At 37.8% G+C, this 25,089-nt stretch overlaps 1 protein-coding gene across 9 annotated transcripts in view; it reads right to left on the bottom strand.

The window, feature by feature from the left end:
* Positions 1 to 18,563: 18,563 nt before the first annotated feature.
* The window catches only part of PPP6R3 (protein phosphatase 6 regulatory subunit 3), a 56,923-nt gene continuing 50,397 nt past the window's right edge, over positions 18,564 to 25,089 (bottom strand). For 4 of the 9 annotated variants that reach the window (XM_017810149.1, XM_017810185.1, XM_017810176.1 and 1 more), the window contains 3 exons: positions 24,479 to 24,496; positions 24,028 to 24,150; positions 21,701 to 22,106 (listed from right to left, as the gene is read on the bottom strand). In XM_017810149.1, the coding sequence (XP_017665638.1) occupies positions 22,055 to 22,106; positions 24,028 to 24,150; positions 24,479 to 24,496 (193 nt within the window). In that variant the 3' untranslated portion in view covers positions 21,701 to 22,054. Of the gene's footprint in view, positions 22,107 to 24,027; positions 24,151 to 24,478; positions 24,497 to 25,089 lie in introns of all 9 variants that reach the window. The other 5 variants (XM_017810194.1, XM_017810203.1, XM_017810167.1 and 2 more) reach the window with 3 other exon arrangements.

Consider the following 25,089-nt stretch of genomic DNA (forward strand, 5'->3'; position numbering starts at 1 on the left):
CCAAATCTAATTACTTAATGCAAAATGAGAATATAATGCTTGTTTTTAAGGGCAGGTCTTTGGTGCTTCATCAGCTTTCAAATGTCTACTCTGACTTACTGTCACCTTTATAGGTGTACTGGTTTTGTCTGGAATATATTTAATTTCCTTCACCGCAGCTTGTATGGTTGATACATCAGTGTTTCAGCTATTGCTGAATAGTGTCTGCACAGCATCAAGGCTTTCTCCATTTCCCCTGGGAGAGTATGAGAAGTCAGGAGAGGACCCATCCAGGATAGCAGTCCCCAGCTTCAATACATGTTCAGTGTATTTCAGTATTAATATTTGGCTGGTGTGGCAGACTGTCTGCTCTGACTTCCTCAATGACTTTGTCAGAAAGTTTGTTTAGTTCATGTAAATGTAGCCTCCTTTCAAAAATTTGTGCTAGTTACTGATATTCTGGACCCTTGTAAACAGAATTAGTACAGCAGTAAACTGTGATAAGAAATACACTCTATGTTTTTGAAGTAGGCATTTATTCTCACTGATAAATTCAAGACTGAGGTGAAATTGGACTTCAGCTGAATGTGGAGAAATAAGATAAAATAAGAAATCTGAAAAGAATGTTGTCACAATTAATCTTATAATCTTTCAAGGTTTTTGTATTAACATTTAAGCAGTATCTTTGAGTCCCATTGGCAAATAGCTGGCTGAAACTTGTTGAAATCCTTCATATTTTAAGAGCTAAACTTGGAGCATAAGTGGCTAGAAGATTTCATTGTATGCTGTGGGGAAACAATACAAATGCTTTTGCTGCCTTATTTAGCAGCAGACAGCTCCAGAGTCTATTGGAGAAATTCCTTTGACCTTGCTGCAAGGTAAAAATGAGGCACCCACTTTTCCTTTGCTTCCCTCAGATAAACCTAGATGTCTCAGTTTTGAATTAGGTCACTCCAGCTTTCCACTGGGAAAAATAAACAGTTAAAGAGGAGGAATGGAATGGAAGAACGATCACTGTCTCATCTGTTAAGTGTCTTGGGTGTCTTTGATATGACACTACGTGTGATCATGCTTTCCTTACTTTATTCATTTACAATGCAAGTGAACTGAATATGCAACAATAAGGAATACCTTTGCAAAGTGATTGTGAAGAATATTACTGTTGATATTCTCTGTTACAGAATTCAACATGAAGAAAACTGGCTTGTTAGCAAAAAAAATAAACAACTAACCATGAAGCTGAAAAAACTCATTTTGTGTTGTCTTAAGGTTTCATTTAATTGTTTCTATTTATGAATGTGGTGCCAAATTTCAAATTATCCTTGTTAAAATGTGATATTTTCCTTTTTTGCTTGTAACGAAGGTAAGAAAAAGTCAGCAAATGAAAAAAAAATGCTGGAAGATTGTGCATGAAAGAGCACAACACATATTAGAGCTAGTTTCTTTTATTGCAAGGGTCCTATAGATACTGTGTGCATAATACTAGTATTTACTGCAGTTTTTGAAAACTAAGAAAAAAACCCTTTGAAGTGGCAGTTCTCTTTTTTTCTCACATGAACCCAAGATATTAGAAATAGCTAGATAATTTTCTTTTCCATGATTTCTGTCACCACAGAGATCTTGCTCTTTAAAGTGCATCACATTTTTCTGTCAGCTTTCACTGTATGGCCTACAGTTAGAAAATGACATTCATAGTTTATATAAATGAAATTTACTCATTTTGTGTATATTTATGGTTAGCTTGCTTATTTTATTAGCATTTTATTCCTGCATTAACTCCTATTTGAAAAATATATGTGATATTTAGGGAAATTTTAATGCTTTGAAAGACATTTCAATATATAGAGTTGTCTAAAATATTTTTTATTAGACTTTTGTAAACTAAGACCTTTGAAATGCAGTTGGTGTCAACCATGAAGCCTTGTGAGTCATTCTGGGCTATTAAGAAGCAGACTCATCTTTCCTCAAGACAGCATTTTTAAAACAAAGTACTAATTCATAGCATATTCAGAAAATATTAAATAGCAAAATAGTCCTCTCATCTGCAAAATAATCCCACTGTAAGCAATGTGATTACATTTGTTTTTGTGCACTTCCATGTATCCTTGTCATTCTGTTTTCTAGATACCGTTTTACTGCTCTGTCTGATTCATTGGTTATTCTCCATATTGAATTTTGCTGAAATAGTTCTCAACCTTTGCCTTTTTCTTCCCTTTTGTTTTTTCTGAACCTCTCCCTCTCCACTCCACTACCCCACCCGCCAATGAAACTTCAAAGAGCTTCAGGGAACTGAGCAGGGCTTAGCTTAAGAATGTATTAACACTGGTTAGGGGTGTGGGGTATAGAAATCTTGTCCCAGTCACACATCAGTTCTTTTTGAATAAGTATTACCTTTACACCAAATGCAGTATAGGGAGGTGTTAACCTCCAACCCTCCTCATTAAGCAGTGTTTAAACAGATTTTAAAAAATAGATCCCTAAATTTAGGGTTCTAACTCTGTATTTGGAAACCTTAATATATTATTTGATTACCTGTGAAATATTATGTCTTTGTAAATTTGTGCTGCTTATTCTTTGTGGTTCCATGTTTAGTTCGGATCAGACTAAAAAGTCCAAACTGTCAACCTATATCCAACCTTATTTAGGAAACATCTCCAAGCAGTTTTACCGTGTAACACTCAATGAGCGTTTCTAATTCATGTAATTTAAAACTGTTACAGTCAGATTTAAGCAAAACCATCAGATTAGTGTTCCTCCCCTAAATATTACTTTGGAAGGAAATCCATCATAACATCTCCTGTTCTTCCTCACTTTCCCCTCCCTCATAGATTTTTAAGAAGACAAATCAGGAAGGGATTCAGTTCCCCTATGTGTTGGGGTGCTGGAGTGTGTCCAAAGAAGAGCAAGGGAGCTGGTGACGGGTCTGGAACCCAAGTCTTATGAGGAGTGTCTGAGAGGACTAGGATTTTTCAACCTGAAGAAAAGGTGGCTCAGGGGAGACCTTATTCTCTCTACAACTACCTGAACAGAGTTTGTAGCAAGGTGGGGCTCAGCCTGTAGCCAGGAGGGGTCCTCTCAGGTAACAAGTGACAGGGTGAGAGGAAATGGCCTCAAGTTGCGCCAGAGGAGGTTTAGATTGGATACTAGAAAAAATGTCTCCACTGAAAGAGTGGTCAGACATTGGAGCAAGCTGGCAGCTGGGCTTTGATTCTGAGTGACAACCAATGAAACATTAAGCAACAGAAATGCAAAGCCAAGTGACACTTTAAGTCTGGTCACGTTCAGTAAGAACTACCACCATTACAGGTTCACAAATAGTACGAGACACTACAAGTCTGGTCACACCCAATGAACTATCGTGGCTGGACTAGAAAGTTCAGTCATGGTCAATGACTCTCATACCCAGATACAAAACAGCATCATTTATTGAGCAAAGAGATGCAGGTTCTTACTGGATTGTCAATGATAAATACACTGCCCACAGAAGCACACGTGGATACTTAAAATATGGATAATGCAGCTGGCAACAAATACATTAAATTGCAAGATGACTATATAGCGCTAAAAGTACAATCACAACACATGCCAGCACTCTAAATTTCCCAAGGAAGCACTCTGCGTAGCTGAGTGTTCAGGTCTTACCCAATAGGCATCCCTATGAGGGGAGGAGATAGGTACAACCTGTCAGCTGTCCCAGGATACAAAGGCAGAATCTCCTCTGAACTCCCTCCCCACTTATGCTATGTTTGTATGTTTTCTCTGAGGGAGGGAAAATGGTAAAGTTTCAGTTGATGTAGTTTCATGTTTAGGTGGAGCTTGGGTACCTTTAGTCACTAGCATATATAGAGGCATGAAAACTAATACATATTTTCCTGTTAATGAAGCAAAGCTCAGCTTTCAGTAACTGAAAGCTGAGCTTTGCTTCATTAACACCACTTCCCTGGGCAGCTGTGGGCAAAATACTGAAAAACAGAGTTCAGCAAGAGGGAGTGCATGTGTTGGCCACAGTTCATCAGGGACAAACTGTCTGCACACCTCAGGAGCAGAAACACTGAGGGAGCTTGGGGTACCACTCCAAGGGAGACATGAAACGAAGAATGGAGCAGCACTCTGGTGTTGTGGTCATGCTCTGTTGCAAGCAATGCAGTTAATGGGAACTAAGGCGAAGGTATTTTGCCCACAGCCACCCAGGGAAGTGGTGGAAACACCATCTGTGGAAACATTAAAAAAATGTGTGAATGTGGCAGTTGGGGACATGGTTTATTGGTGCTGGGTAAACAGTTGGACCTGGAAATCTCAGGGGTCTTTTCCAATCTTAACAATTCTGTGTTATAAATTGCATTCACTGGTGTTGCTTTTTCAACTATGACATTCTCAGTGATGCAGCATATGCATAAAACCACATAATATCATAGTATATCTTTGTTAGGCTACCAACAACCACATGTGAGTAGAAACTGCACAGGAAAATTGGGATAAACTATAACTACTCAAACTGGCCCCTGAACACAACACAGAAATCTGTGGTGTATTCATGTGATGAGTATTATGAGATGTTGATGAGTGCAGGCACACAGAACAGCTCATCTGGGAATCCAGACACATGAGCTACTCCTCTTTAAGCGTCTGCTCACTGCTTATCCACCCCTAGCAAGCATTCAAGCTGTAGCCTTTTCACCTTGCAGTGAGTGTTGGGTATGAAGCTACACCACTCCATGTACCTTGAACACACACACTGTGCAGGCTATATGGTCCTGAGTTCCCTCCAGTCATTCAGCTGTGTGGCAGCCTTTCCCTTAAAACTGCTGTTACCCTACACCTGTCATTTTTTGCTGGATATATTTCCTTTTCCTCAATTTTTCATTTGTTCTTTTGCTTGGTTTTTCCATTATTTATAAGTCTTCAAAGTTTCCCTGTTGTGGACATATTCCTATTATAGAGGTTCATTTTTACTCTTCATATTGAAAAAGTGAGGATTGGGATCCAGGTCCCCTTCAGGTGCTGTAAATCCCAGAAAATTAAAATGTCTTTGGTACAGATGAAGAAATACCTTTTTTAGCAATATCTTGGGATGTAAAGGTCAACAATCTTGGCACCAGTACTGAACCGTCCTTCATTTTTATCTGAGTGAATTCCTGCAATTTATAATCCAAAATGGGCTGACATTCCTCATGGCTATGACTTATAAGAGGCAGTATTTTCCATCCACATTAGCCTGTAATAGATACTACCAGTCAAGGTGATGGTTTATGACAAGATCTTGCTCTGCATTTTCCATGAGTAAGCTTCATCACAAAAAAACATCTACAGTCTTGGTACTGTTCCATGATGAATGTCTGCCATTTGGGTACATAAAAAGTAACAGATGACAGCTTTAAGGATTAGCTTTGTTATCTCCAGTCCCCAACATTGTTGTACCTATTCCCAGACCTGATCACACAGAAATCTGGAAATGCAATTGTTCCATCCTCAGTGTCATTCATTCATTTCATGGCATGCCTGTTGGGTGGCTTATGCAATTAGAGAAAATGCTTGTGGCTCTGATCCTGAGTTACTTCTTGTATCCCATGATGAATAACTGCCCAGTGAAGGATCAGCTGTGATCATTTCCTTTCTATTGATGGCTTAAAGGGTAGATCCTTTAGGCTGAGAATCATCTGATTAGTCTAATGGTTTATAACAAAGGGTAGCAGCATACACAGTCTGAGTGCTCTACCAGCAAAGTTCTTCTGTGAACACAGGTATATCATCAGAGTTAAATGTTCATCCAAGTGTAATAAAACCATTGACATTACTGAAAAGAAACTTGGGCTGGCAAATTCAGTTTTGTCAGAAGTCAGTGGAAATTCTGAGTTGCAGATGTCCCGGGACTGAAAGCAGACATGGAGCTGATGCAGTGGAAAACACAGTCTGAATGTATGCTCTCATTTTAAGGACAATTCACAGGAGGTTTGTGGACACAGACCACAGGAAAACCAAAGCATAAGTCACCCAACCTTCCTTTATGCAACATTGTACTTAGAATCATAGAATCACTCAGGTAGGAAAAAGTGTCCAAGATCACACAGTCCAGCCATTAACCCAGCACATCCATGTTCCCTGCTAAACCAGGTCACCAACTGCCACGTTCACACATTTTTTGAACACTTCCAGGGATGGTGATTTCACCACTTCCATGCAGAAGGAGACAGTGGGTCCTGAGGAGTTCCTCCACATCACTGCAGGATGAAAGCGACACACACAATCACAGAATGGTTTGGGTTGGAAGGGACCTTTAATAAACACATTGCTCCAACCCCCCAGTCATGGGCATGGACATCTCCCACTAGATCAGATGGAGCTCAAAGCTCCATCCAGACTGACACTTCCACATCTCAGTGCAACGTTTCCCAGTGTCTCACTAGCCTTACCTGGTTTATGCCACCAAGGGCAAGCCAGCTTATTAGCCTTGCTGGCCTGTACTAACTTACTCTGTTTTCATCCCACAGCAGGAATTCACCAGCAGCCTGCATATAGCAGAGTCCACAGCTGATTATGAGACGTGCCTGTGCCACAGAAGCCCACACAGCATAAGCCACAGGCTCACTACTTTCTTTAGCAGTACTGCTTCTACAAGAACTGTTGATGAACAGAAGAATAACAACAGCACAGAAGTCAACATCTGCTAAGGACTTTCTTTAAGACCTCTCAAAATTCAGCTTTGAACAGTGAAAATATCTTGTCCAAAACAGGATTTGTAACAGAAGGTTTTAAAGAAAAATTGCAAATAGTTATTGTAAAACATGGAGAATATTATTTCCGATTCAAGCTCAAAATATCTACAGATGTAAATATAGGAGAGGTAAGTTTTGTCTTGAATCTGTTACTTTTCAAATTAAGAACTATAAATTTCTGAGATATTATAAAGTCTTAAGAGAAAACTACAAAAGGGAAAAAAAAATATTATTTTGAATTCTTGTTTCTAAAACGTCAACATGATTTTCATTTCTGTAATAGTTTTGTGAACCAGTGTGGTGGTGCAAATGCAATCAGCTCATAGTGCAGCTCTGTTTCATTTGCTATAGCGATTCTGAGTAACGTAATTGCAAGATGACTCTTTTTGCATTTTGCTAATGAAATTGTGCATACTCCACCCGTTGAAGATTGTAGTCTGATATGCAAATTTTTACCTACGTCACAGACCAACAAACATATCTTCATATGACATAAAAAGGAGAAAATAAGTTTCTTGTGCAGATTAGAGTCTCGGGTTTTTTTGTTTCCTAGATACCTTTAGCCTTATTTTTGCTGTACTCTTTCACAAGATTTCTTTTTGCATTGCTACCACCTAATGGTCATAATGTCTTGCCTTATCTCTAATGGTAGTAATTTTGTCTCACTCATGTCCAGCTTTCAGACAGAAATCATACAATAGCTTTTGTCTTTTTATCAAAAAATAAAATAGTAGTAAAATACTAAAATTACTGCCAGACTTTATCACTCATTTTTTCTATTTGCATGGTAAAGTCTTTTCTCCTCAGTGTTCCTGAATTTCTCATGATAAAGAGGTTTGTGATTAATTTGCAGATAGAATAACCCTTTTCTAAATGCATGCTACTCAATAAATGAACAAGCTGCTTACAGTAATTAAAGTAATGTCATGCTGTGTTCAAATTGCTTGTGCTAATAAAGCTAATTGGCAACAGCAAGCATTAACTGTGATTAGTCATATGCATCTAATGTCATCACCAGTGCCTATAATTTTCTACACAGAGGGAATTTCACATCTGTTTTAAATCACTTGTCTGTTGTCTGCATCGGTGTTCTTTCCAATATTATTGAATCAAAGATTGTTTTACTACAATAGATGATAAAAAGTTGATTTTCTTTTTTCAAACAAAGAACTGCATAGTAGAGAACAAGATATGAAGCATTTCCAATTCACTTATTCTAAAATAAGTACCTGATTTCAGTTAAATTAACAAATCTGCATTTTCCATCATTTGCATATAGTCTGATATTCCCTTCTACAGAACCTAGATTATTTGCAACAGAACATTCATTTACCCAATTTAGACTGCACACTGTATTTCCCAATAAAATGGATGAGTCAAAAGATCCATTTCGTATTTGTTTTGGAAATTTGCAAGGAATCATTATCAGGAAGAGAAGCTTTTGCACCATAAACAAACTCTTAGCTGTAAGTAGAACAATATTTATTTGTTCTATCAACCCAAAAAGGTAAAGGTTAAATTAACAAGGATCAGGGGGCTGAAAATGAAGCATTAGAGACCAAAATTTAACCAATAATTCTTACAAGTGACATTTACTGGACCCCTCCAATTCACATAGCTTTCTAAGTTCTCTGTCCAAATGGGTACATTTTCCTAAAAACACAAAGTGTTCTCAAGTTCTTCAGCTGAGGTTTTTACCTATGCTGAATGGAGTAACTCTTTCATGTGTTAATATGTTTGCTACAGTTTTCAGTTTGCTTTATCCAGCTGCTTCGATTTACTGATCTATGTTCAGTTGATGTTTGGCCTTATGGCTCACAGCTTCATTGACTGTGTAAAAATGTAGAGCTATCACATAACTGCAGGATCAGTAAAGGCAAACAAACCAACTTACACAAAGAGATGTCTTGATAAAAATAAAAAGGGAACATTCACTCCTTGAATAGCTCTGGTGAACTCTTTTTTTTTTTTTTTAACAGCAACTTATCTTACTTTTTCTACTTCAGATTTCAGGTTTATAGCCATTACTCAAAATGTTCCCGAGCTGATTGCAAGTTCTTTTCTTTTTATCCCATTTCAGAGTATGTTCAGGTCATGACTTTTTTTCATCATTCGTCATTTTCTAAGACTAAGTTCCAGATATACTCATAAATATCCTCATAATTTGGGAATTTGACATGATACTACTCATATGCATTATATGCACCACTATGTTCCGACTCAATAGTTAATATGTTGGTAATATCAGTACTCTCACTCTTTCACATGGGAGTCTTAAGTTTCACAAACTAGCTTATTTGTAAAATAAGTTAATCAGGAGCCTGATCCTTACCATATCATATCAAAACATCAAATTCTTTATCAGCTTCAATTTCTTGGGTTGTTTCTGCTCAGATAGACCACAAATGGTTTAATTTTGTTGGGTTTTTTGAGAGATCCAGTATAAATCAAAGATCTGAAATCACATCTAGAAGTGCAGGTATTAACTTCCATATTATCAGATGACAACATAAACCTCATGGTATCTTGTTCAAAAGATCTGAGTGACTTGTTTGTGAGCTCAGAGGACAGTTATCATATGGCTCACTTTTACCTATGCTTCTAAATTACAGAAAGTATTATTTAAGTTTTAAATGGCTTAGTTAGCAGTCTTCCCATTGCTGAGAAGCCAAAGTGGACCTGTCCTGATTTTGGCTGGGATAGAGTTAATTTTCTTCGTAGCAGCTGATACTGTGCTGTGTTTTGGATTTAGGATGAGAACACTGTTGAGGACACTCTGATATGTTAGTTGCTTCTAAGTCCTGCTCACTCTAAATCAAGGACTTTTCAGTTTCTCATGTTCTGCCAGTGAATGAGGAAATGCACAAAATGCTGGGTGGGAGCATGAGGCCAGGACAGCTGATCCAAACTGGCCAAAGGGATGTTCCCTACCACAGAACATCAGGCTCAGTATATAAACTGGGGGACGGGATTGGCATCGGTCAGCAAGGGCTGAGTAATTGTGCTGTGCATCACTTGTGTTTCTTGGGAGTTTTTTTCCTCTCTCTCTCTTTTTCCTTGTCATTAGAGTTATTATTATTGTTGTTATTATTATTATTAACTTTATTTCAATTATTAACTGTTCTTATCTCAACCCATGAGTTTTACTTTTCTTTTTCTGATTCTCCTCCCCATCCCCCCTGGGGTCAATGGGGAAGTGAGCAAGCAGCTCCATGGTACTTAATTGCTATCTGGGGTTAAACCATGACAAGTCCAAACAGACTCTGGAGATTTTTCATTTTTGACAGCTTAGATATCTTGACAAGTTCCCAATGCCTTTGTAATGGCAGCAGAACTTGTATTTTAGGAAATAGTCATCCTGTTTCTTGGGCACATAAAATCAGTAATCTATCTCTGTGAAATCTCTAAAAAAATGCCCCAAGCTTTTACTGGTGAATACCCAAGAGTACTCTGTATTTGGTTTTAGAGCTCGTCATCATCATTAAAAAAGAGTTCACTCTTTCTATCCAACATGGTCAACTCAGATATTTACAAACCCTGTCCAGGGTGCACAGTTAGGGCTCCTAGTCTTGTGGATGACTGGGCATATAAGCTTAAAGAGAATGTTTTTCAACTGAAGATGTCAGGACCCAGGTTTAGATGCTCTTTGAAGTCAGTTACAGAAATGTACTACAATTGAAAAGAGACAGAGTGCGTATGATCAAATATGATGCAACCACAAAAAAATCCAATATTGAGACTGATTAAGAAGAGAAAACATTCAGTTTGTAACCAAAGGAGAGATGGCAACGACAGGAAAAAGTATAAGTTGCTTATGTTTGCTCTCAGGGGTTTTGGGTGGATACTCTCCATCAGTTAATGTAGTAATGTACTTGTTGTAATCTGCCTTCAGGAGGGTCACACAAGGAAGAAGTCCTCTGACTTCAGTGCTGCCTATACAGAGCAGAATGGAGAGTAACTGGTTTTGTTACAAGATGATAAATGCTACTTTGTACTACAGGAGTGAAAAACCATAAAAATAGGGTCTATTTTCATGTTAATAACAAGCAAGCATAGATTGTACTAAGGAATAAAATTAGAAAGTAAGTAGATAAATGTGATCTTTTTGGCAAACATGAAAAGTAGTGCCTCACAACTCTGAGATTCAGTATTACAAATGGGGCTGTGCCCTGTAAAGCCAATCCTAACAACAGAAATGGAACACACTTTTAAATTCAGATTTTTTAAATTACTGCTCAGAATTGTTATGCATCTGAGGCACTTGATTTGTTTGGTACTACTTTAAGATGTCATAGGACAGTTACTTAATTCCTTATAACTTTTCTAGTCACTGCTTCTCTGCTTCTTCACATTATCCTTCTCAGTTGGAATGCTTTATGGTTCTTGCCCTCACTATCCTACAAAGGTGCTTACCAGTTTAACAGGTAAGCAGAGCAGTAAGGGGCAAGTTAACCTGGCTGAGAAAGAAATGCAACACACTGCTACTTATGTAATTGCTGTTCAGTGTCAAAGAACATCACCCAAATTTTATTTGTATTTAATGTTCTTCTGACTAGTAAGCAAGAAATCTGAAAGTATAACTCTGAAGGTGACCTTTCCCTGGCATTCCGCAACACAGACACTAAGTCACTCTGTCACAAGGATGGAGGAATGGGAGTAAGGAGTATTCTAGGGAAAGAAAAGCCAAACTGTTTTTGTTAAAGGACTATCTATATAGTTCAGTTTTAGTTAATGAAATTACATGGTTACATGTGCCAGCTATTTCCCTAGGCTTTCTTGCTCTCACTGAAGAGGCAGATTCCTCTAGAGTATCACTTAAGATTTACCTAGCACAGCTCAGGAATGCTGCCTTCTCAAATATAAAAAACAATTAAGTCACTTCTTTCAGACTAAATAAATATGAGAAGGTACTAACAGATGGGTACAGGCAATCCAGCTTTTAGATGCTAAAAATGCAAGTTAGTCTTACACAGACTAATAAGGCTAGACTTAATGCCAACAATACAATACCAGTCAATTACAGAAAGTGTTATCCTGGTCATTGTTAAAATGTGTTTTCTGCAGCAAATGTTTCACCAATAAGAAAGTGCCCAGTTCTGACTAAATCTCAGTTTAATGACTTGTTAGACATTTTTAAGTGCATGGGGAGCATTACAAATTCCCTGGCAGTATTTCAGCACTACAGCCAAGACTGATGATTTTTTTTTTATTATGGAGTTAGTCTGCAGTAGTATGATGATTCTGGTGTACTTCATTAAGAATTTTAAAACTTTTCTTGTAAGATAAAATTGTCCAGCTTTTCCTTCCTTATTCTTTTCTTCCTTATTCTTTCTACTCAGTCAGATTTATGTTAGTGATTGCAGTGTGGTAAATGTGCAACTGAGGAGTTATACTGCGCTGTTTATTGTGTGTGCTCAAACTGTGCAAAAAGGGCATTTTATCCCTCTACTAGTTTTGAAAGGGGAGCTATGCCTTGTAATATCACATTAACAGCTGTCTGAGAACATGCCACTACTGCTGATTCTCTGAAGTTGTAAACAGTTGTAAAACTTGATTAAAATAACAAAAGCTTTAATCTCAAACCCATTTAAGCATTCATATTTTTATTTAACAGCTGTAATCTGTTACAAATAAGTTTGTATCTTTTAACTAAACAAATGTCTTCCTTTAAAGATAGTGACAGTAGTAAAATATATTATAGGAAATGCTTTAAAATCTTTTAAGCCCCTATAAAGTGGGTAGAAATGCATAGTGGGGAAAAAAATTACATGGATGGGGTGAGTGGTCATGTTTTCCCTTCTGATTATGATGCAACTTGGCTGTGCAGCTCAGAAGGTTCTGAAGTGTTGCCTTCTACTATCAAAGCCAATTGAACTTTGCTAAGGCTCAACTTCTGCAGGGCATGAGGACCTTGCAAATAAAGTCTCATGGACAGACATAGGGACTGGAAATTTGGGGACTTGGCTGCCCCTTCAGTGTTGTGCATCATCTTGAGCAAGATTCTTCTCACTGCCCAGGACAGCACTGTTCTCTTGCAGCAAGACAGGCCCTTTTGCAATCTTAGAACAGGTAGGCTTCACTGTCCCAGAGAGGAAAAATAAATCTTATTTGGGTTTTTACCGTTTGGTCAGTTCTCGAGAAGTGAGCAAGGAAGGGAGCAGGGGGCCAGTGGTGGTGGGGGGAGGAGAACTAGAACAAAAATTTAGGCATCGATGTTCTGGAATTATGCTGTAATAAGTTAAACTGAGCTATTCACACAGCATGTGACAGACTCAGAGTTCAAGCCGATCTAGCACACTCAAGTGGGTTAGAGAGGGTAAAAGCAAAACAAACAAACAAACAAACAAACAAACAAAAACACCAACCAAAAACATAAAACACCACAACCAAATACACCAAGGGAAACTAGGCTACAAGAAGTTTGGATCTAAAAGCTCAGCATTAGATGAGTTTTGGGGTGCTAAACGACTTCAGAACCAGTGCTTTGAAGTTATTTATATTTCACATTACTACTAGAAATAAACGAAGCTGTTCTGATCTAGTTCCTTGTTGTGGCCAACAAAACAATTAAAACTGCAGTATGCTAAGTGATACCCAAAGAAAAGCTAAGTAAGTGTGGTTAATCATACTGTAGATGTGGTGATTTACTTAATCTTTGTTTTTTCAAAAATCTGATTTGCAGTACTGGTACCTACTAAGCTAAGACAGAAGATGTAAAATCTTTTTTCTGCATCATTTAACTCTTCAGATATGGGGAAAGTTTTTTTTATTTCAGTTAGATCTATTGCCTTGATTTATATAATATGTGGCATTTCTGAATTTTACACCTTTATCAGTTACAAACGAGACTACTAAATCAGTGTGCTTTTTTGATTGCCTCTAGTAAGTTACTTTATCCACATTTATTAAAAGCTGTCAACTAATATAACTAACATTCACCAGTAAGAGGCCAATTACTGTAAAAAAGCAATAGCAGTAGGAATGAAGTGAAATTCTAGTCTTTGTTACACAGATTTGCAGAGGTGTTTTTAATTACCTCTTACAGCTTTAGACATATGTGCTTTTACTTATCAGCCTTCATCTCTATTTAACTTCTAACTTCTATGAAAAAGGAACTTTTACTTAATAAACACCTATGTCTTGAGTATGTGATTTTTGCAGTTCATTCTATCTTTGCACAGTCCCAAATCTTAGTTCTATGAAATCTTCCATAAGACATCAAGAGAGACTGCCAAATGCAAGGCTGGCAGGATTCTTAATGCATAGCAAGCAAGAGCTTCTTGTACTGTAAAATAATTCAAAAGCTTCAAGCATTTATCTGTCACCCTGTTTGTTAATGTCATCTCTTGACCATAGGAAAAAAAAAATCTCATCTCTAGCACTGTTACGTTTCCTTTATTTCTGAAAGAAATTATCCTGATAAAGAACTTGGACAAAAAGGATGGAGGCCACTTAAAATGAAGAGTATTAGGCAGTATTGATATAGATTGTGCTCCCTCATCGCTTCTTAGAGTAAGAGTGGTTTGTTTCAAAGTTCAAGTACTACACTGCAGTACAGTTACTGCAGTATTTCATTGATTCCACCCTCAGCCACTACAGAAGCTGCTGTGGCAGCAGTAAGGCAGAGTGATCCTTACACATATATTCAGCAAGCTGAAGGTCTAATAAACGCATGTCAGCTTAGCAGTAAGCCTTGTTCCCTTTATTTCTACTCAACAGAAAAGCTGTAGCTAATAGAAAAGCTTATGCTTATTTTTGAGTTTCTAAGACATTCTTAGATGTTTGTAGCGCACATCAAGGCCATACATTGCTTATAAAAAAAGTTATTCTTGCACCATTACCCTTTGTGCTCCGAGGTCAAAAAAGCTTTTCTGTTATGAAATCATATAGTGATTCATACAGTGAAGATTGTCAAAAGTGGCAGTATTCAAGGAGAGAAATACTAGTCTAGATCAAAACTCGAGCAAATCAGAAGTCCAGAGGCCATATTAAGTCCTACAGTCAGATAAGAGCCTGTGGAATACCTTGAAAATACACATGGTTGGGTGTTATGGTAGTCTCAAAAATGATCTTTAAAATTAACTAATTACTTTTTCAAACATGCAGTATTGTCAGTCATATCTTTTATGTGTAAATGAAGACTAACTCCACAGTCCTCCTAACAAGTCTAGACAGAGGAATGTTTCTTAAGACAACTGATGTTAATAGAAAACTAATAACCTTATAATTTTTGTCTAGCAGCTTCAATCATTTGAGCTTCTGAATCTTCACATTCTAAAGGGTCAGATTTCAGTATGTAATACTCAGTCCACACCATCAGTATAAATTCTGACTTCATATTAACAAACTTCATATTCAGAGGATTCCATCATGTGTATTTGCTTCTTCTATTGCAACTCACAACTTAAATCCTTTCCCCTCATGAATAACCTGACACAGCCATCATGGCCATGAAACTATGGAAAGAATTGTCCCAGGAGCACAAGGCCATTCAGAGGTTCTTGTTTACAGCAGTCCACTGGAAAGACTTAACCTTCTTCTAGCTCACTGAAGTGCTGCAGTGACTAAGAAGAAATTAAGAGCTTGCTTAAGAACTTCCAATTGCCTTCCCCTGCCTTCAAAGCTTAATTTCATCATTTACCTGCTTTCTTTCAAGCCAGTATTCTGATACTTGCAAGTGATTATTTTTCATCTACCCATAACCTTTTTGCATATTTGTGAACATGAAGAATTTCTTGCTCCTAATAAATATGTTCCAGTGTAACTAGGTAATCTAGTTTCTATACACTACCCCAACATCGCTTTCTTTATTCCTTTCCAAACACTTGGCACAAAAACGCATTTGGAAGTAGCAGCTACTCCTCTCACTGAAGGAACAGGTTAGTCATTTAGCACATAGTCCATATTTCCTCATATGACAGAAAAGGATGTTGGAGAATAGCTCAAATGGAAGAGCACCAAGCACCCACATGTGCAAATCACAGCTGAACATAACCACTGACCTGAGCCTAGTTTTACAATGGAAGTCCTTTTCTGAGTCACTCCATTCCAGATCACAACTGAAGACTCCCACTTGGATATACCTTACCATACAAAGAACACTCCCTTCAGAGCTGGGTCATCTGCAAAACCCTTTCTGTGCAGGTGCAGCCTGTTCAGGTGACACTGGGATGGCTGGCGACAGGTCCTGCATGCACATCTATAGTCACTGTTCTCCGAACTTAATGCAAAAACAAGGGCAACTTGCTCCTCCAGCAGAGACCAGGAAGCTCCTAAAGAATAACAGGTAACCACTCAGGTGAATTTATTTCCTTTGGACTGTTTTCTGGATGCATTAGGCCACTCCTTAGAGCAGCTGAAGGCTTGTTCCACCACAGCCAAGAGACCCTACCTTTCTCAACCAGGGTGTTACAATGGTTTACACTTGGGCAACACCAGATGCAAAGCTGCAGTCAACCTGTGAGTGTTCTCGATGACAGTACTGGTGACAGTTGCTGAAGCAGATGGACCTCACCACTTTATCAGAAAGAATTTAATGTAGTATGCAGAACAGATTAACGGCACCAGTACAAGCTTACACTTTGGTTTATGTTTTTGGGTGGACTGGACAGCAGTGATTCAATGATGACAAATATAAATTCTTGCCTGGGAAGCCATAAACATGTTAGCAAAAAGGCTTGATATATCAAGTAGCTGGACTATGAGAAAATCAGAGAAATCATCTGACAAAAGCTAAGTTTGCCTCAGAAACCAAAGGCAAACTGGTTTCCATCAAGATACACTCACCCTGGCCAGAGGCCACTGACAAGTGTCTACACTTGCAGAGACAGGAGCCTGAAATGCTTCAGAATGGGCTGTACCATAAGCAAAAGTATCTCTTTCTTCTTCCTGATATTCTACAATTCAGTGCACTGAGGAAAAGCCCCACAGGCACTGCAGCTAGCCATGTTAAGAGAATATATCCTATACACTGATATGTATGCACACAGGTGGGAATCCATATAATTTATAATTTAGTTAAAGATTGTGTTAAGTGCTTGGACACAGCAACCACTATGAATTACACATGAATCATGTAACTAACACTTGAAACAATTTAGTTATTAGGAAGTCACCCACCCAGACGCGCGGTACCAGCATTCAAAAGAAAAGTGGCACACTTCCTCAGCCCTTCTAGCTTTTCAAGCTACTTCATTCTGAAGGGACTACAGAGAAACAACAGCACCCCACAGTCCCATGAATATCTTGCAGTTCCTGATCACTACCTTTTCTCATCAATATGCACTCTCTCAACATGGCTCACTCCAAAGCAGAGCCCTGCTCACCTGAAAGCGCACATCAGGATAGTTTAGCACTGACTACAGAAGAACGACCCTTTTTAACAAGTACAGCATTAAGAACAACTATTTCTATAAAGATATAGGAGGAAAGGTGCTGTGGAGAACTCCCAACAACAAAAGTAACAAGGTCGCTTGAGTTTTAGCAGAATCAATTGGCTTATCTTTGCAAACTTGTGCCTCTGTCTGATAAAATAACCAGTAGAAGACAGTCAACTCTTTGTATCTTTCATTGGAAAATATTGCAAAGAAGGATTTTCCCAACACTTAATTCTGTTTGGTGTAAGGAAAAGCAGGTTTTATTTGGAATGTATGCAGTGTCCTGGCAAAAGAACCAGGTTAGTGTATTACCCAAGGTGAAACTGTGACAACCTTAGACAGCTAATTGGTGCAAAGAAGAGGGGAATGGAAGCACCCCACCAGTTAAAAAAGATAGGAAGAGTAGCAAACAGTGGAGTTCAAAACCAGACCCAACAGATACGTAACAGGTCCTGATTCCATCTGGAAAAATGAAGTATGCCTCCCTTTAGAATAAATCATCAATCTACCTAATTATCATCCACAGATCAAAGCAATGAGACAAACAGATAAACCTTCCCTGTGCAAATGGGCAAGCTGAACCTCATGAGACACGAGTGACAAAATCTACTCAGCCACAGTTAGGCAAGATTTAGTTTTCTTACTCTGGATGGCTGTATGCCAACAGACAATCATGGCCTAAATTACAGTCTTCAGAATTCATGTTTTGAGACACAGGGAACACAGATCACAGGAAAGCATTCACATCACACACAGCTCTGAGATTCAGAACGAGAAGGGAGAATGCCCCTTCTGAAGAACGCCCTAGAATCTGAATTACAGCATTTAAGCAATGGCCAGAAAGATAAACTAAAGGGAATCCTACCTCATTTTGTAAGGTACTTACTGATTTAGAGAAGATAAAAGGATGCAAGAAGTTCCCCTCTCCAATCAAAAAAACGCAAACACTAAGGCCAGACTCGTCTAACACAGACATTCTGAAAGATACTACTAGCAAAACAGAAGGTAAAGTTCAGGTCTCGTTATTGCTTCAGCTCGTGGCAGAAGAATAAGCAGCACAGATTTCCCTGCAATATCATCAGGAGAAGTGTGATTACACACAAGTCATTAACCAAGACTAAACACAGGGTAAAGCACACGCTTGGAACAATTTGAAACAAACAGCCAAGCAAGGTCTGAGCAAGTCCAAAAAATTTTGTGCACTGTCCTAGCTAAAGCAGACAGGAAGCTACCTCTGTTTTTACGCTGAGCATATATTGTTTTTAAATTTTATTGCCTTAGTCTCCCTCCATGCTGTAACCATATATATTCAAACCATAATGGAACAGAAGGATGCCAAATCCTTACCTGTTAGCAAGTAAAATGCAAAACCTAAAAGATAAACATTAAAAACATTACCAAAAAAGGCATGTTGCTGCTGCAATAACTGCTATTTTCCATCATGGTTTGGGAAACAATCAAGACACTTTTATAATGAAACTCAAAACACTTATACTACACTCGAGAGAGCACTATTTATTCTGAGACAGTCAGAAGTGATTAAGTCTATTAATAGAGCCAGTTATATACAGTAAATACTTCCTGATATAACTGTATAAGACGTATGTCACAAAACAAAATAATCTCCAAGGATATTAATGCTAATTTAAACAGGAAGGTAAGTTTATAATGAATGACAGCAACAACCTGATTCATCTTCCTCACAAATCTTTTATAACTCCTCAGTGGATTTCACACACAAAGAATGAATGTCACAGTAAGTTTCCACAGAAGTATGTGGATGACAATACAGAACTCACTGTTTTCAAGAGGTAGATACAAGGCTCAATTGGTGCAAAAATGTAGACTTCACTCAAGAGCATGGTCACACTGGATTGCATGTGCAATGACATAATGAAATTGTTTTAACTACCCTGCTGTCTTTTCAGTGACTGCCTGTCAACTCACTGAACGGGGGAATGCTTGCTTAATTAATAGCAATGCTAGTCTAGATGATGGCTTATGCTTTTACTTAAATAGAATAATCTTGCTATAAATCTAGTACAGGGCTTACACTTAAAAATAATGCTTAGCTGGTCAAGAAGGCATGATTCATCCACTCTGGCAGGTGTGAAGAGACAATGAGCTACTGCATATATTACTGGTCTAGCCACTTTCAAAACACACTCCTGCTTGAGTGGAAGTCTTTTACCAGAGAGGTCCTGAGGGTTAAATCCACTGCCCTTTGATATCAACTGACATCACTATTCCTCAGTTTTAAGTGACTGCGCTTTCAGCCATTTTGAAGAGCACTGTGGAATGTGGCAGTGTCCAAGCCCTTCAAAATAAACTTAATTCACATCAACTGCTGCTAAATACACTGTAGGAACTCAAACCTGTATGAAGGTATTACACTTTAGTCCATGTTGCAAATGCACTAAAATACCTTTACATAAAGAAGACTCAAATTCCATTGCATGCAAGTCAAACTTGATTAAACAGGTTGGGTAACAGCCTTTCAGAAGGATTCCAGTACGCTCAAACATCCGTAAGGCCACGTGAGCAGCATATCAACAGCAGCATTGATAAAAGATGGCAAAAGGGTGCATGTGTATGTACACACACCCACAAATCCCCCCCCCCGCCAAACACACCTCCAAAGCTTTCCCTTCATGTTCAGGATTCCTTGTACAACCAATACAGTTAGTGGGTAAAACGCACCCTACACCTCCTCAAAACAAGCTCACACTACATCAAATCTCACCTCCCACGGAAGCTGTTAAAATAAACAATAAATGCAACAGTAAGGAAGAACCCTCAAATCAGCTTTAGGTAAGCCAGCCTAGTTTGTCTCTAATGCACCCTTTAGTTAGACAGCAAACTACAATGAAGGGTGAATTCCACTCACCACTTCCCACATCTCCACTCAACTCATATTACTCATCAGAAATGGAGTGGAACACAAAATATTCCTCTTTTTCAATTTTTGAGCTCAGTATGAACTGGATAGTGGACTGGTATGACAGCTGACTAACAGAAGGACAAACACTAGAAGACAACTGCAGGAAACAGGGCTGAAATACAATTTCAACTACTGTGTTCTCCAGTTTTCATGGCTAGGTAGAGCTAGATAAATCAACTTGTTAGCAAGGGACAAATAGCTCCATTGGAAAGTACAGAAGTTTTACTCCTTAAAAGCATCAAACTTACATCAACCAACCTGTTGCTAGCCTGTATTTGGCATTTCCACTTGACTGCAATTGATGTGTTGAAGTGAGCAGTTTTGTTTCCTAAACTGCTTGTTCAGTAACAGATCAGAAGGTGACAACAGGACAGCTGCCAACCTTAGAGCTAACATACAAAATGATTTTGGTCAAGCTGATCTGGAAGTAATTCCGAACTGAAGAAGAAACAACTTAGAAACTAACTGGATTCCATCAATAAAGTACAGATAAAAGGGCAACCATAGCTACCAAGTCCACCTATGATAATGTGGGGTTTGGCCCTCAATTTTCACACAAGTGATCAGTTTGTAAGAATTTCCAACGACGAGTGCACTGAACTTTGCAGAAAATCCAAGCGAGAAAGCAATAAGGGCAATGACATACATGTGGGTTTTTTTATTTCTGTATGCAATGTAATGTTTAGGCACGTTGCTTGGGACGCCTTCTAAAATAAATCATTGGCCATCGTTTAGAGTATCATTTTGGCTTTAAATACTGGTCAGGAAAACAAATGATGTAAAAAATAAATGAATATTACAGAAACAAAAATGGATTTGCATCTAAAAGTGCAGGAGTATTTTAACCCTTTCACCAGACAATGTGGCAATATACAGTATATTGCTTCTGTTTGTTTGAGAAGGCTGTTGGAATTTTACACTGACATAGAAAATTATAAATTACACAGAATTAGTTTCCATAATCACTATATATATACACAAACCAGCTGTGAAAAAACTGGTTTAGAACATACAAATGAAAGCCTCACACAGATCAGTACAGTGAAATTAACAATTAACATGCTCTGCTGCCAAAATTTGTATTAAAAACACTATTTACTTTTAAAATGCATGTACTGTAATTACATTAGCAGCACGGGCATTTCATTTACTTGACTTGTCTAAAAGGATTATAGCGTTTTAAATACGCAGATTGTTCTGAAATGTTCCATTGTATAATGCTTGGTATTGAAACTAAATCTTGGTGAACTGTTTAAAAGGCAGGTGAACCACTTAAACACAACAAGCCATGTGCACTCCAAATATTCTAGTGTTTCACCTGTAAGGTATTGTTTCAAGCAAACTAGACTTAACAGAACATATGGCTTTACAGTAACATCAATTTGTCAACTAAGCTGTTGCAATAAATACTTAAAATCTCTACCAATAGACTTACATTTTTTGATCTGTTTTGAACAATACAGAAAACAATTACCAATTAAAAAACCTGTTGTAAAATGTTGAACACCAAAAAATTCTTATTTAAATCACTTTTGTAAGCTAAAACAACCAAAATAACATTTATAGGGCATTTCAGTTTCAGAAAAAACATGAATTTTCTTTTTCTTTTTTACAAGGTGAAAAATGTAAGAAAACTGCTAAATACTTTGGTCACACTAATCGTCAAATAGTTATGTCTCAAATACATTAGATTTTTGTATTCACTTTTTTTATAAAACTATTCTTACAGCCATTTTAACTATAGTAACACTACTGTCATTACATGGGTAGCAAGATCTTATTTCACAGGCCCCCCGTTATTTAGAACAATACAATATAAACATACGCAAAAATTATTGGTATTTTTCAATGTGCAATATTTTTACACTTATGAATTTCTGTACAATGTCTTAAAATCTAGAATATAAATGTTGCTGGTCCTGATTCCTTGCGAAATTAGTGCAGCAGTGACTGGCTTCAACAGGGTCTAGATGAAATCCTCAAGAAATACTTAAACACCTGGACATCAGTTCTTCCTCTTCAGCCAAGGTAGCAGACATCACATATCATACAGGGCCATTAACGGATGCCTCTCCTAAATGGGTGTGTTGATCAGTCCTAAGAGGCCAAAAAATGATGTAAGTATACAAGACAGGTTCAAAACAAATTCAGGCAGATACAATAAAAACGAAACCAAAAAGCAATCCCAGATCATGTGTAGCATAACTCATGAACTGAAGAGAGGAAACATGTGCTAATAACATCCTAATCCCATTTATCTTCTGCAGTCCAGCATTTCTGGAGTCTTTATTGCCTAATTAAGCACAGCACTCAATTAACCGAGCACACCACTGAAGTGTTTGATCTTCATTAACAGGGATACAAAGTAATCTCTAGAGAGGAGATATCTCTGAGAGAATCACTAATAAAAAGCACATTTCTGATACTTATCCAAATCTTATTCTGTAGGGCAAAATGTGATACCAGGAGTATTTAAGGTTGCACTGGAAAGTAAGCAGCTAAGACTAAAAACTGCTTTAGTTACTAATCTAATCTACAAACATCCATTTTACAAACACTTTGAATGTCAGTCCATTAGGACGAAAAGTTCAGGAAGTATGAAGGAAAAAAAGGAGCAAACCCACAAAAGTGAAAACAATAACAGTATATATATTTCTAGATAAAGAAGTTTATTAGTGTAAACATGGGCTCAATTGCTCTGGACTAGCACAAAGATCAAATCAGTGTATGAGAACATTAAAAATATGCAAGCAACAAAGGCAAAAAATTTTAACTTTCATTCAGTGCAAGTCTACGGAATACATTTGAAGATTCCCTAAAAGAATGCAAATAGTGCTTGAAACTACAGAGGAGAAAAGTTACCTGTAACTCCTGTTCTCTGATGGTGGACATCACAGAGAAGCCACTCTGGGGTCCGTGCTCTACATGCACGTGACCAGCAGGAGCCCCCTAGCTAAGTCTTTGGCTGCTAAGCTATAAAAACACTTTTTAAAAAACATATGTACACATTAGAGAAGAGACAGCACTAGACAAAATCAAACACTTTAGAGAAACCTGGAAGGTAAGAAATAAGTGCTGCATGGACAGGAAGTGTGACAGTCTGCATGGCAGTCACTGGTCCATGACAGTAAGGGCTCCTAGCAGAGATTACTCTTGCCAGCCACCAGCCAGAGACCTAGCTAGGGGACGCCTTCCACTAGTCATACATACATGGAGCCCCAAAAGCACAACTGTGTTTGATATTTATATTGTGCTTACGAGGATCTACTGCGACAGCCACCTTTAGAGAAAGTACTGAGCTTTGCTGAAGCCAGCTGGATTCAATGAAAGGGGTTCCTTGAGACTTCCTGCAAGCCAAAAGCAATCCAACAAACTGCTAGCTCTGAGAGCCCTCTGTTGGTTTAGACAGGCATCTTTGCTTAAAAGGCAAAATCACCTAGTACCCAAAGACTTCTTCCCTATAATTTAATACTTATCAGCATTAAAAAGTAGTCTTGATAAAGACAGTACCTCCAGAAGAGGCTGTGAAAGAATTTTCCGGTTTCCCACTTTAAGTATACAGGGTTGGGTTTTTTTCTGATTAGAATTCACTTCTTGATCAAGTTCAAGATTTATGCAGAGCAGAAAGTTAGTAGAAAGGAGCTAGTTACATACTAGCTCACAAACAAGTCTATAAAAACAGAATCTAAATTTTTCAAACATGCTTACATCTTTTTTTAGTCTGCATACAGTATAATCAGAACATGTAGTAGAGTTCTGCATATCAATTCACTACTCTAACTTGATAACATTGTCACAAAACATAATTGTGGATATTTACGACTCCTTGCAAGACAAATACATTTTGATGACTCAAGAGTCTTAGAATCAACAGAAAATATAACTTGTGAGAATTTAATAAAATAGATGCAAGCGTACATTTAGACTGAGCTAAACTCAATCTCTTTAGACCAATCCTATTAGAAAAAACAAACAAACTGCTATTTAGAGGATTGAAAGTATCCTTGAATGCAGTTACCTCTGTTCTGGACTGCTGTTAGTAGGCTGAAGAGCTGAAGGGACCTCTTCTGCAACCTCTGTATTCTCTTCTACTACATATTTACAAGAAGGATCCTGCGAGGTAGACAATTTTCCTTCCTCACTTAAAGAAAAAAGAAAAAAAAGTTATTTAATTTGTTTACTTTTTAAGTTTACTTATAGGGAATTTCAGGCAACAGGAGAAAACAGAGACGGGTCTGTATTTCACATGCAAATGGATTTTAAGTTATGATTGCAACATGAAGGTCAAGCACATGGCTCTAGACTTTACAAACACCTAATGATGCACTGGTGTTTACATCCATTAAAATTTGACTGGATAAAAGGGCAGGGAATACAGTGATTGCAAATAAGATCAGAAAGGAAATAAGGAATGTGTGTGATGCCTGAAGTGATAACAAATCACAGTCACGATCCTTTACTATACATACCGATAGGATTTCAACACTCTGAAGCCAGAAGTATGCAAAAATGGAAGAAAGTATAAAAGAAATTCAAGATTCCCTCAGAAACTGGCATTAATAAAATCTGTCCATGAAACACATCAGCAGAATTATTACCATCTTACATCTTAAACTCCCTAGTAACTCCACAGTGAATACGATATATGGGTTACATGGTACTAAGACTGCAGCCCAATCTATTTCACAAATTTCCTCTTGGAGACAAAAATCAAAGTTCGGTGAAAAAGCAGTACACTCACACTATATAAGACATTACCATGTAACCAGGCAGCCTCAAAAGTCATTAGCAAACAAATCTTCTGTTTTGCCTCAAAACCAAAGCTTTTCTGCCTCTCTATTCCACCCTCTTCCACCGCAGTCACACCATTATGAGTGCACTAAAATAGAAATTTGACCATATATACCTGCAAGAGATAGTTATAAAGTAGCTCTGAAGTAGACACAAACATCAATCTTATACCTCTGTGACAACAAATCTATTTATGCAAGAAATGCCAATCTCCTCTGCTGGTTTTCCTCCTATTCTCACAGTTTTCCATGGATCCTTTAAATTTCAATGAATCCTTCCCTTTCCTCCT

Source organism: Lepidothrix coronata, unplaced genomic scaffold (assembly GCF_001604755.1).
Source record: "Lepidothrix coronata isolate B3197 unplaced genomic scaffold, Lepidothrix_coronata-1.0 Scaffold1, whole genome shotgun sequence".
Classification (NCBI taxonomy): Eukaryota; Metazoa; Chordata; class Aves; order Passeriformes; family Pipridae; genus Lepidothrix; species Lepidothrix coronata.